This window comes from Pristis pectinata, chromosome 1, assembly GCF_009764475.1.
Source record: "Pristis pectinata isolate sPriPec2 chromosome 1, sPriPec2.1.pri, whole genome shotgun sequence".
Classification (NCBI taxonomy): Eukaryota; Metazoa; Chordata; class Chondrichthyes; order Rhinopristiformes; family Pristidae; genus Pristis; species Pristis pectinata.
Window position 1 is genome coordinate 121,532,742 of NC_067405.1, and position 12,801 is coordinate 121,545,542.

General features: G+C 38.3%; 1 protein-coding gene across 5 annotated transcripts in view; it reads left to right on the forward strand.

Moving 5' to 3' along the window:
* Window positions 1-12,801, forward strand: part of LOC127573656 (serine/threonine-protein phosphatase 2A 56 kDa regulatory subunit gamma isoform) — a 119,144-nt gene that overhangs the window by 62,502 nt on the left and 43,841 nt on the right. For all 5 annotated transcript variants that reach the window (XM_052022106.1, XM_052022192.1, XM_052022271.1 and 2 more), the window contains 3 exons: window positions 2,186-2,385; window positions 6,528-6,638; window positions 12,292-12,384. In XM_052022106.1, coding sequence (XP_051878066.1) covers window positions 2,186-2,385; window positions 6,528-6,638; window positions 12,292-12,384 — 404 coding nt within the window. The remainder of the gene's footprint in view (window positions 1-2,185; window positions 2,386-6,527; window positions 6,639-12,291; window positions 12,385-12,801) is intronic.

Sequence of the window (12,801 nt, forward strand, 5' to 3'; positions counted from 1 at the left end):
AATAATTCTGGAGCCTAGTTGGTCAAGTAGTATTCTACCAATTGTACTTGGCAGTGTGTTCTACTGATCCAATGTGTGCCTATTTAATGTGGTATAGCAAAGAAAAAATTCCTCCAGATGATCAGTTTAGATTTTTGTTTCTTTAGTCTTTGGGGCATGGTTTTATCAGATCATCTAATGAATTTGTTTACAATGAATGTTATTAGTAAAGAACAGTCTCATTTCCAGAAACTTGATTTCTTTTTCAAGGCGAGGCTGGGTTTTATGTTTAATACCTTAAAATTCTGAAGGATTCCATTTCGAGATGTTTTTAAAGATACTCAAGAAAATGGTAACAAAGCTGGTTGTTCAAGCATGTTCCTAGGTGTGCACAAGATCTGAAGTACACCTACTTTTGCATCATTTTGTATCATATATTTAGAGAGATGGTTGCTAGTACAGATACAATAACTTCAGCTTTTGCTCAGCCTGATTCCTTACAAAATACCCATCTGTGTTGAAGCACTACTTAAACTGAGACTTTGATTAACTACAGTAGATAACTGGAGTTAAGTTTTCTGCTCAAAGTAGGTCTGTTTTCCAAAGGACATCCCTTGATTCCTTTGTCATTGTTAAAACCACATATCCTTCCCCCTTTCCTCTTCAGATCCTCAAATGACATATTGGTGCCTCCCCAAACCTGTCTTTCCCAAAATGCAATGTTTGAATTCCTCCAATTTTTTTTTATTGCTTTAAACCATTATAACAAATTTTAAATGACCTCAGAATCACCTGTAGCATCCTAAGTGACTGTGACCACGATGAACTCTTTCACGTTCTTCATTTGTTTGCATCTTTTGACCTACTGACCACATCATGCTCTCAAATAACAGTTCTCCATCCAACTGGGTAGGATTACATGTACCTGATTCCTAATCTGTTCAATTGTAGCAAGAAAATTGCTTGCAATAACTCTACCCTGGCTTCTGTGATACTGCCCCTGGTTTGCTACTAGGGATTTATTTAGCTGTTTATTTGTCAAATTACTGCCATTATTGTCTGCTCCCATACATGACATTCAATTCCATCCAGCCTCCAACTCTCTCAGACGCGTCATTGTTTCTGTATAATCATGCTGCTTTTCTGTCATCCAAAAAAAACAAATTTCCTCTAACCAGAAAAGGGGGACCAAACCTATCATTTGTGTCTCCAACAGTAAACTGTGCCTTAGCCATTGACTTCATCCTGTCCTTGGCTGCTGGGTAGGCCAAATCACACGGTTCCCAATCTTGGTGTAGATTTTGACCCGAGATGATGAGCTTCTGCTATAACTACTTAGTCATACAGCATGAAAACAGGTCCTTCAGCTGAATTGGTCCACACTGACCAAGATTCCCACCTAACTAGTCCCATTTTCCTATGCTTGGCCCATTTTCCTCTTACCTTTTCCTGTCCAAGTGCCTTTCAAATGTTGTTAATGTACCTGTCTCAGCCACTTCCTCTGGCAGCTTATTCCATACATTGACCACCCTCTGGGTAGAAAAAGTTGACCCTCAGGTTCCTATTAAGTCTCTCCTCTCTTGTCTTAAACCGTTTATTTAAACTTCTAGAGAATTATCTCAATTCATCAGCTGCTGAAACACTCTTCCATGCCTTATTTGCCTCCTAGATTTAACTATTCCAAAACACTCCAGTTCTACTCTCCATAAACTTTGCAGACTAATTTTCTCACATTTGTAACTTGTAAGTAATGGTACTGGTTAAATGGAATATGTTGTAAACAGGCAGTCTATTGTTCCAGGTGAAGCTGCAGTGTTTTAAATTTGCTCTAGGGAATATTTACTATGCAACTTTGGAATCTCATTTTGTCTCATCTTGTCTAAATAAGAAACTATTAAACCTACAGAATGGATCATTGCTTGGAAAATAATGGTGGCTATATTCCAACCCTAATCCTGAATTCAGAACTTCAAATCCCAATTGTGATTTTTATTTTGTGTGAAATCCAGCAATCAATTATGTGCATTTTATTTACACTTAAGTGCTTGGTGCATTAGCTACACATTATGCATTCAGCACTTATTGTTTAATTGAGGAGGTGAAGAAAAATAAATCTTATTATTTGATTGAGGTGAAGAAAAATATATCTTGTTTCATGATTTGCATTCTTTAAAGGAACAATTTTCTATTTCTCTTTTAAATATAGATGTCCCTGCAGCTGAACAAGAAAAGCTTTTTATTCAAAAACTGCGTCAGTGCTGTGTCCTTTTTGACTTTATTGCTGATCCACTTAGTGACTTAAAATGGAAGGAGGTGAAAAGGGCTGCTTTAAGTGAAATGGTCGAATATATCACACACAACCGCAACGTTATCACAGAGCCCATATATCCAGAAGTAGTCCATGTGGTAAGTAATCCAGCAACACTTATTAAGTAGTTCTTGAGAAAGGATAAACCTGTGATATTGACAAGAACATTAGTGGCTATATTTTGTCACCCTTATCGCTGTAAAAGTGTTTATTTTGTTTAGTTGGCCTGGTTAAAACTAGTTGAACCACTCTGTACCATAATCAATTGGATATTTGTTGAAAGATGACCCAGACACTTTTAAAAGCAGTCCACAAATTAATAATGTATTGGGCCAGTTCTGCAAATGAGAGAGTGTTTTAATTGAGTTGTTACATTGCTAGTTTCTAGAAGTCTACCAAAGATTTTTTTATCACCTATTTATAAGTGATTGGCGGTCATCTTCAAAAATGAAAATAGTAAGTAAATGATCCTCCAAATCACACTTTTACATGGCAAATCTAAAAATAATCAGGAATGTAATTATTTTGTGACTTTGGCAACATTTAGTGTATACTCTTGCAGAGCAAATGTGACTTTTTTTAAAAAAAACACATTTTCAAAATTTTGTTTATCAGATTAATGAACATCTGCACAGAGATGAAAAGCACGTAATGATGTATCAGATTTGGACCCTTTCAGAAGCAAGTGTAACCATACACGAATGGAAACAAAAGCTACTGAATGTTGAATATCTTGGAGAAAGTTGAATTCACTTGCAATCTTAGTCTAAGGCAGATTAATCATTTGCAGAATTTAAAAAGTATGACATAATAAGCAACTGAGTGAAGAGGAATTTGAGAAAGTAAGGAGTAATGGAGGAAGTCAAGTGGATTGGTTTATTTCATGTGGAAGGAAAAAGTCAGCATCAAAGGCTTTCATTTTTTTTGCTGTTCTAATTTGTTTAAACTCGATACTGCCTGTTTTCTGTCCCTCAGACAGATCGTAGTGATGCCGTTACTATGGATAATAGTTAAAATTTAAGGTTGACCATTCAGATACTTTTGAAGCATACATTAAATTTCATTGTAAGGTATGGGCAGTAGAAATGAAAGTCATGACCATGAGTCTTCCTTGCCACCCTTGCAGGTAATACTGCTATTCAGTGAAGTAATCACTTAATCTACATTTGGCCTTCCTAATATAGAGCAGGTTGGTTTGAACAGTAAGTGTATTATATTCAATTAGAGGAAGTTCATGTGAATTGCTGTTTTGTGTAGCAGGAGTGTTTTGTCTCCAGAGATGGTGTGAAAGGAAATAACTGGAACAAGGTGTTCCATTTCCTACTAAGGTCATGTGAAAAGGTACTAGCCAAAGAATTTACCCCACCTGGGTTGCGAAAGAATAAGGAAGACATTCTGGTTCCTCAAAATTAGAAACTGGGTGTAAAATGTTCCTGATGGTAGAATCCTTTTGTAAGTAGTGGAAAAAGTGAAATGTGAAGACTGGTGGAGTGGATGATGAAGGCAAATTAGGACTTCCTATTCAATCACATAAGGAATGGAAAAGGAGAAGAAACCCAGGAACTGAAACTACATTTTGTGTTTAACAGGCAGGTAATGAAACAAGTGACAAACCTTACAATAAATGATTGAAGAACTACATAAAAATGCAGTTTGGATTAATTCAAATATAGGGGATTCTGGTTCAATTGGAAACTAAATTATTCTACACGAACAGTAACAAAACACTTAAATGCATTAGCAATCTAATTTTGTTTTTGAATTTATCAAGATGACTTTGAAGTTATTCCCTTTCATCTCTAACTTCAAAGAATGTTTGATACAGGTACTAATGATGATGCAGAATTATGTTTAGTTCAAAGCTGAATTGATGTGTGCATTAAACAGTAGTTAGTCACATTATTAAAATTTTCTTCATAGTTTTAAGGCAAACTTAAACCAGACTATTCTATTTGACATTTTGTTCATTGTGTTTATGCAGGGAATGAAGTCTGTTGTCTCAAATTGGTATAAATTGTTTTGAATTTCTGAATCAGTAGATTGTGTTGGGTATGTTGCCATATAGTTCTTCAAAAAATCCATCATCCATAACTAAACAAAAGCTCTTGAACTATGTTTAAAAATTGGCATACTTCTGGGAAAAATAACCTCTGGTCTTGAGAGATTCTCATAATTTCAGTGGGAATTCTCTGAGTGTCTACTATAACTTCGGGAGAAGCCCATGAGCTCGCACACCTCAGAGGTTTCCAGCAAAATTACAATTGATGTTGTGGCAACCACATTGGTGGTAATCAAGCCCCTTCAGAGTTTTTTTTTAGAATATTTCAATAAGATTACCTCTCATTGATTGTAATGCATCCAAGCACAGATCAAATCTGTGCTAACATTGCATCCTCCATAACTTAGCTTCCTAACTAAAGGTTATAAAGAGACGTTGATGAAACCCAAGTGAGATGAGCCAAGATGAGTTTGGATCATGTACACTCAGGCAATCCTGAGCAACTTATTCCATTTGAAATGGTGCCCTTTGCCTGTGTGATGGGATAAAGTCCTTCGTGATTCCCTGCCTTGCTCTCAGACAGTACCCATGAGATAATTAAACTACTGTCAGCTGTTCTAAGAAATGACATTTAAAGGTGTTTAAGAATGATGATAAAAGGCCTCCTGAGGTGTGTGTGTGGGGAGGGAAAAGGGAAATTTAGTGGATTGTTAAATCTTATCACAGTACTGACCCCTTTCACATAAAATTCTTGTCACTTGTGACTCCAGTCTCTTAATCGTACAGATTGCCAAATCAATGAATTAGTTGTGAGATTTTGGCTGGGACTCAGGGAAAAGTGATTCCTACCCCTCCCCCCAGCATTGACAAAATGGGTTGAATTGATGTCACTTGTGTTGCAAATTTTCTGTGGTGTAAAGTTTTGGCTCCAGTCTCAAGGCAAGGGCAGGTTTTAATTTAACAATTCACTTATGCCAGTGCTTGGTCTTAATGCGGTCTAAAGTGAGTAGAATCCAACTCATTTGGTGTGCCCTTGTCCAGCCTTCAACAATGGCTTCAGTTTGGACTGGGTAATAAAGAGACCTTAAGTGGTGGTTGACGTGACATTACTGCTCATTAATTTTTTCTTTGTAAACTTAATTGTATGATTCATTTTGATCCACTTTTAAATCACACTTTGCTAAAGAATATTCATTTGATTTGAAAATTTAGCTTATTTTCATAAATGCAAAGAAGTCTATTGAAAATGGATCTCTTGGAAGTTGGGCATTAGTGGTCCAAGTTGAGAGAATGTGCTGCAGTGCATTTATTCCAGCAATCTTCAAAAGACACATACACCTACAAATTTGTTGTTGAAATAGTTTATTGGAATGCAGAGTAAAATTTCAAAGTTTACCAATGATGCCAAACTTGCAGGTAAGGTGGATAGTGAGGACGATGCAAGCTGATCCAGCAGGGCAGAAAAGTAGTTCTTAATACATTATGCATTCTGGTGGAAGTGGTGGGGAGAGTCAATATAAAATTAATGACATAGTTCTTAAAAAAAAAATGCAAGAATACAAGGACCTGGGGATTTGTGTGCATAGATCTTTGAAGATGGCATGACATAATTAACAAAACATATGGAATTTGAGGCTCAATAAATGCAGGTGTTTTATACAAAAGCAGAAGTTATGCTGAACCTTTATCAAGCCACAACTAGAGTATTGCTCCTAGTTCTGGACGAGGTCCTTGAGAGAATGCAGAGGAGCTTTACCAGAATGGTTCCAAGGTTGGGATGAAGATGCAGGAAAAATTTAATGGGGTTTTGGTAGGTTTGGGTAAGATAGACAAAGAAGAACTTGTCATTGGTGAATCATAAAGGATAAGAGGGCGCAGAGATATGGGCATGGGGTGCAGCATGTGTGAAAGACCTTTTTTAAAATTACACAATGAATTGGAAGTCCTTGAACTTGTGTGAAAGTGGAGATGATAAAAGATTTCAAAAGAATATTGAATAGATATTTGAGGGAAATAACTGTAAGGCTACAGAAATGAAACAGTAATGGAATTGGCATGGATTTGATGGGTTATTATGACTGAGCGCTCTGGATCTTGTTGTTAGACAACCATTTGTAATGGTGCAAGCAGTATTTTAATTTGAGGTTGTGCACAGACTAACTTTTTTGAACACAAAGCAATATTAATTTTCACATTTTTCTAGCAAATGTGTATATAGCTTACCTCTTAACCATTTTTCAGTTTGCAGTGAACATGTTTCGAACGTTACCACCATCATCAAACCCCACAGGTGCAGAGTTTGATCCTGAAGAGGATGAACCAACATTGGAGGCTGCGTGGCCTCATCTACAGGTACTGTAGAGTATTGATATTCAAACATGCAAAGTGTTTATGATCTTTGCCAACCATAGAGTAGTCTTGTTTTTCATTAAATTTTCCTTTTTTCTATTTTTTTCTATTTTAAAATCATTTTATTTTCCATTTAGTGTTTCCAATATGCCATGAAGTGTAAGAAAATCTTTGATCTGGAAGAACTGCTTAAATGTCAATGACCAATTACCTTTTCAAAAAAAAAATTGTTTTCTCTTTAAAAGTTAGATGTTTCCTGTTCATTTGGCTTCTGAACAGTATTATGACGGTATTATGTTCCTGATGCAGGAAATGATGAAACAACACTGACATTTTGAAAAACTTGCACCATTTGTCCTCCTGTCAGTCCTTAAATGGCTGCCCATGTATTAGGAATTTGGATTCAAATTTACCCTACTTCTCAGACTTCAATCTTCTCTCAATCCTTAAATCCCATTATTTTTAGAGAGAAACTGTTTTCCCTCATTTGCCAGAATCCCAGTTGCATTGTTATTCTCACCACAACATTATCTTTTTTTCAACTTAATGCATTTAACCATCTCTCTCCTTTTTGCAAGTTCATTGTGACCTCCTCGCAATTTGGTACCTTTGCATCATTAGCAAATTTGGCTATAGTACTATTTGCTTCTTTGTCCAAGTCTTTAATATAGATTATAAGTGGTTGAGGCCCCATCACCAATTCCTGTAATACCCCACTAGTTACTGATTGCCAACCAAAAATTACTAATTCATCCTGATCTTCTGTTTGCTGATAGTGGCTAATCCCCTTTCCATGCCTTTCAAGTTGACATGGATATATGAATGGGAAATTGTTTGATAAACCACTTGGAGTTTTCTTTTGAGGGTCTGACTGGGAGAATAGATGAGAAAGAACTAGTGTGGTGTACTTAGATTTTCAGAATGCTTATGATATTCCACATAGATGGTTAGTCTGAAAATTTCAAAGCACAAGGTATTGGTGTAATATAATATAATAGCATGGATTGGAAATTGGTTGACAGGAAATATATTACTGTTTTAATGGGACCCAAAGCAACAGTGTTGCAGATGGGCAAGTTGAGGCAAATATAAATGTTAAAATGAGGAAGATCAGTAGACAGGACAGGTAGGGGCAAGGGGGGAGCAGGAAAGGTCTAATAGACTAAACTGCAAGAAGCCTGATGGGTAAGGCAGAGGAACCTGGGGCATGAATTGGTACATGGGAGTCTGATATTATAGCCATAACAAATGTGCTTGAGGGATGGACAGGACTGGCAGCTCAATGTTCCAGGGTATAGATGCTGCAGACACGATGGAGGTGGGGGGTGAGTTGTGTTTTTGATTAGGGAGAACATCAGAATGGTACTTGGGATATTCTCAGGATTGTTCAGTGAGGTTATATGGGTGGAACTTAGAAATAATCAGGGGATTGTATTGTAAGCCCCCCCCCCACCATAGTTGAGAATTAGATGAACAAACGTAGGCAGATAGCTGTAAGAATAATGGGATTTTAATAGTTGGTTTCAACTTCCCTCATATTGGTCACCATAGTGCAAAGGGCTCATATATGGTGGAATTTATCAAATGCACCCAGGAAAGTTTTCTCAAACAGTATGTAGATTGCCCTAGTAGAGGGCAACACCTGACTTCTTGAGAAATGAGGCTGGGCAAATTTTTCATCTATATTAATGATTTAGATGATAATGTAACAAACTGGATCAGCAAATTTGCAGATGACACAAAGATTGGGGGCATAGTGGACAGCGAGAAAGGCTATCAAATCTTGCAGCGTGATCTTGACCAGCTCGGTAAATGAGCTGGAAAATAGTGGATGGAATTTAATGCAGACACGTGTGAGGTGCTCCACTTTGGGAGGAAAAATCCTGGGTAAGACTTGCACAGTGAATGATAGGGCTCTGAGATGTGCTGTAGAACAAAGGGACCTGGGAGTATAGATTCATAGTTTCTTGAAAATGGCATCATGGGTAGATAGGGTTGTAAAGAGAGCTTTTGGCACTCTGGCCTTCATGAATCAGGGCATTGAGTACAGGAGTTGGGATGTTATGTTGAAGTTGTATAAGATGTTGGTGAGGCCAAATTTGGAGGATTGTATGCAGTTCTGGTCACCTACCTACAGGAATGATATCAATAAGCTTAACAGAGTGCAGAGAAAATTACAAGGATGTTGCCAGGACCTGAGTTGTAGGGAAAGGTTGAATAGGTTAGGACTTTATTTCCTGGAGCATAGGAGAATGAGGGGAGATCTTAGAAGTATACAAAATTATGAGGGGTATAGATTGGGTGAATGCATACAGGCTTTTCTCTCCAAGATTGGGTGAGACCAAAACTAGAGGACATAGGTTTAGGGTGAAAGGTGTAATATTTAAGGAGAATCTGAGGAGAAAGATCTTCACTCAGTGGTGCAAGTGTGGAATGAGCTGCCAGTGGAAGTGGTGGATGCGGATTCAATTCTAACATTTAAGAGAAGTTTGGATAGGTACATGGATGGGAGGGGTTTGGAGGGATACGGTCTGGGTGCAGGTATATGGGACTAGGTGGATGATCAGGCAGCTGAAGGGCCTGTTTCTGTGCTGTAGTACTCGAGGACTCTAAGTGACAGAAGTGTCAGTGCAGGAGCACTTTGGGCCCAGTGACTATGTTAGCCTAAAATAGTTGTGGAAAGAGCTAGAATTGGCCCACAAATTAAAATCTTAAATTTGGAGCAAGGCAAATTTTGAAGATATTTGGCAGGAACTTGGAAAGGTTGATTGGGAAAGATTGTGTGCAGGTAAAGGGATGTCTGACAAGTGGGAAGCTTTTAAAAGTGAGATGGGGGTTCAGGGACAGCATATTCCTGTGGAATGAAGGGCAGGGCTGTCAGGATTAGGGAACCCTGGTTGATGAAGGATATTGAGGAACCAGTCAGGAAAAAGGGAGGTGTATGTTGGGTATAGGCAGCTGGGACCAGGCGGATCCCTTGAGTATAAGAGGTGCAGGAGTACGTGTAAGAGAAATCGGAAGGGCAAAAAGAGGACATAGCTTTGACAGATAAGGTAAAGGATAATCTCAAGATTCTACAAATATATTAAGAGCAAAAGGGTAACTAGGGAAAGAATAGGCCCCCTTAAGGATCAGTGTGGAGCCACAGGAGGTTGGCAAAGTGTTAAATGAATGTTTTTCATCTATCTTTCGTGGAGAAGAACGTGGAAGCTAAAGAATTGAAGTAAATAAGTTGTGATGCCTTGGACCATATACAAATTAATAAATGGGATGTATTGGTAGCCTTGAAGTGCATCAAAAGGTGGATAATCTCCAGGACCTGACCAAGTGAATCCTCACAAAGCCAGGGAAGAAATTGCAGAGGAGATTTACCAGGGTGCTGCCTGGATTGGAGAGCATGTCTTGAGGATAGGTTGAGTGAGCTGGGGCTTTTCTCTTTGGAGTGAAGGAGGATGAGAAGTGACTTGATAGAGGTGTACAAGATAAGAGGCATAGATTGAGTGGACAGTCAGAGACTTTTTCCCGGGGTGAAAATGGCTAACACGAGGGGGCATAATTTTAAGGTGATTGGAGGAAGGTATAGGGGGGATGTCACGAGTAAGTTTTTTTAAAGAGTGGTGGGTGCATGGAATGCACTGCCAGCAGGTTGTGGGGGAAGATACATTAGGGACATTTAAGATTGGCAGAGAAATGGAGGGCTATGTGGGAGGGAAGGGTTAGATAAATCCTAGAGCAAGATAAAATGTCAGCACAACATTGTGGGCCGAAGGGCCTGTACTGTGCTGTAATATTCTTTGTTCTATATTTGCATCATCTTTAGCCATGTGTGAGGTACTAGAAGACTGGAGGATGGCTAATGTGTCTTTATTTAAGAAAGGCTGCAAGGACAAGTCAGTGAACTACAGGCCAATGAGCCAGTGGGAAAGTTACTAGAATAGATTCTTGAGGGACAGGACCAACCAGCATTTGGAAAAGCAAGGACTGATGAGGGATAGTCAGCATGGCAGTATATTACACCAAAATTGGTGGTGTAATAGACGGTGAAGAAGGTTATCTAAGATCTATAACAGGGTTTTGGATGAACTGGGGAAGTGGCCCAAGGAATGACAGATGGAATTTAACTCTCACAGGTGTGAAGTGTTGTATTTTGGTAAGCTGAACCAAGGCAAGACTTGTACAGTATGGTACCATGGTAGGACCCTAAAGAATGTTGTAGAACAGAGGCACCTAGGGGTACAGGTACATAGTTCCCTGAAGGTGGTGATGCAGATAGACAGGGTGGTGAAGAAGGCATTTGGCAGACTTCCTTTCTTGGTCAGGGCATTGAGTACAGGAGTTGGGACATGTTGCAACTGTACAAGTTGGTGTGATCACACTTGAAGTATTGTGTGTAGTTCTGGTCACCAAGCTATAGGAAGGATGTCATTAAGCTGGAAGGGGTGCAGAGAAGATTCTAAGGACATTACTGGGGCTGGAGGGCTTGTTATAAAGTTAGGCTGGATAGGCCCTGGAGTGTAGGAGGCTGAGATGATCTGAAAGATAAGGTGGCTGCTCAAAGTCTTTCTCCCAGGGTAGGGGAGTCTAAAAGTAGAAGATATAGATTTGAGATGAAAGGGGGAAGATTTAAAAGGGACCTGAGGGTGAACTCTTCCACACAGGATGGTGGGTATATGGAACAAGCTGCCAGAGGAAGTGATAGAGACTTGTCATGATTATAAATTAACCAATTGATTTATTTTCCATTAAATATATAAATCAATGGTTTGCAGATTTCTAACGCATCTCCTTCCTGATGGTCCTTAATGTATGCAGCTATGTCACTATTTGGAAGCAGTCAAAACAATATGGCTGAATTTTTGTTACAAATAGTATTTAGTTCTTTGGAATGAATCTTTTTGGAGGTGAAATTTGACCATGGTAAATTTAAGGAAGCTCCTTTCTAGATGGTAGAAAATCTCAAAATTCAGTTCTAACCTAAATTTAATTGTTTCTTATTGGTGCTCAAAGTCAAAGTTGAATTTATTTCGTTGCACAAGTGCAATGAAAAGCTTACTTGCAGCAGCGTCACAGGCACAGAGCACCATATAAGCCTAATGTCCTACATTGGACATTGATTGTTTCTCACTCAAAATCAACATAGACTGCTACCACTAATTTATTTTGACTGTAAATCCATTTGGAACAACTTTAATTATGCTTTCATACTGAAAGTTGGCATGCAGCTGCAGACAATTGAGCACCAGTGACCACTTACAAGGAAATGTGGCCTAAATAAATCTGGAAAGCAAAAACTTTTTTAGACAGCACTCGTACCAAAGTCTGAGGAACTTTTGAGATGTAGACAAGAAGCCAGTCTGATCATCTAGCACTAGGTAACTTTCTAGTACTAGAGAAGTTATTTTGCCTGTTCTTCAAAAATGACTGTTCCTTTAAAATCTCCAGGACCCCAATCCTAATCTCTGCAGATGCTGGAGGTAAAGTGAGGGAGCAGTAATGGTGGTGGATAAGTTGCCATAAGATGCTTCTGCGTGTCCTTTAGGCCAATAAGCATGGTGCACATCAGAGATCAACTATGAAATGATATACACTTTTTAATACCTCAAAAATATAAAGTGATCTTGGTCATGTTAATACTAATGTTATTTTTTTTCATCAGTTGGTGTATGAATTTTTCTTGAGGTTTCTGGAGTCTCCCGATTTTCAACCAAATATAGCAAAGAAGTACATTGACCAGAAATTTGTAATGCAGGTAAGAGAAGTAACCAGCTACTGATTATTCAATTTGCACTTATTTTTCAAAAGCACCAAACTTCTTAAAATTTAAATTTGTATGCCTACAGAGTAGTAAACAGTGGCTTCCTAGTTGGCATCTCCTAATTTTGTGGCATTATAGTTTTGTTAAACAAATTGACCCCTCATGATCAGCATTATTTTCCATGTTTTTATTGTTAATTATCAGGTGATAGTTATCCAAACAAGATAAATGCAGAACATTATTTTATACATCAGTTCTGCAGTGGCTGTTGTATAGGTTTGTATCAAGCCTGTTAAAGGGGTCTGTTGATACAAGTTCAGAATCAGATTTATTGTCACTGATCCTGTGGCAATGCCTAAAGTGTGTTGTCAGGTCACACTGCCAATAAGCAAATTGGAGAAGTTTACAGCA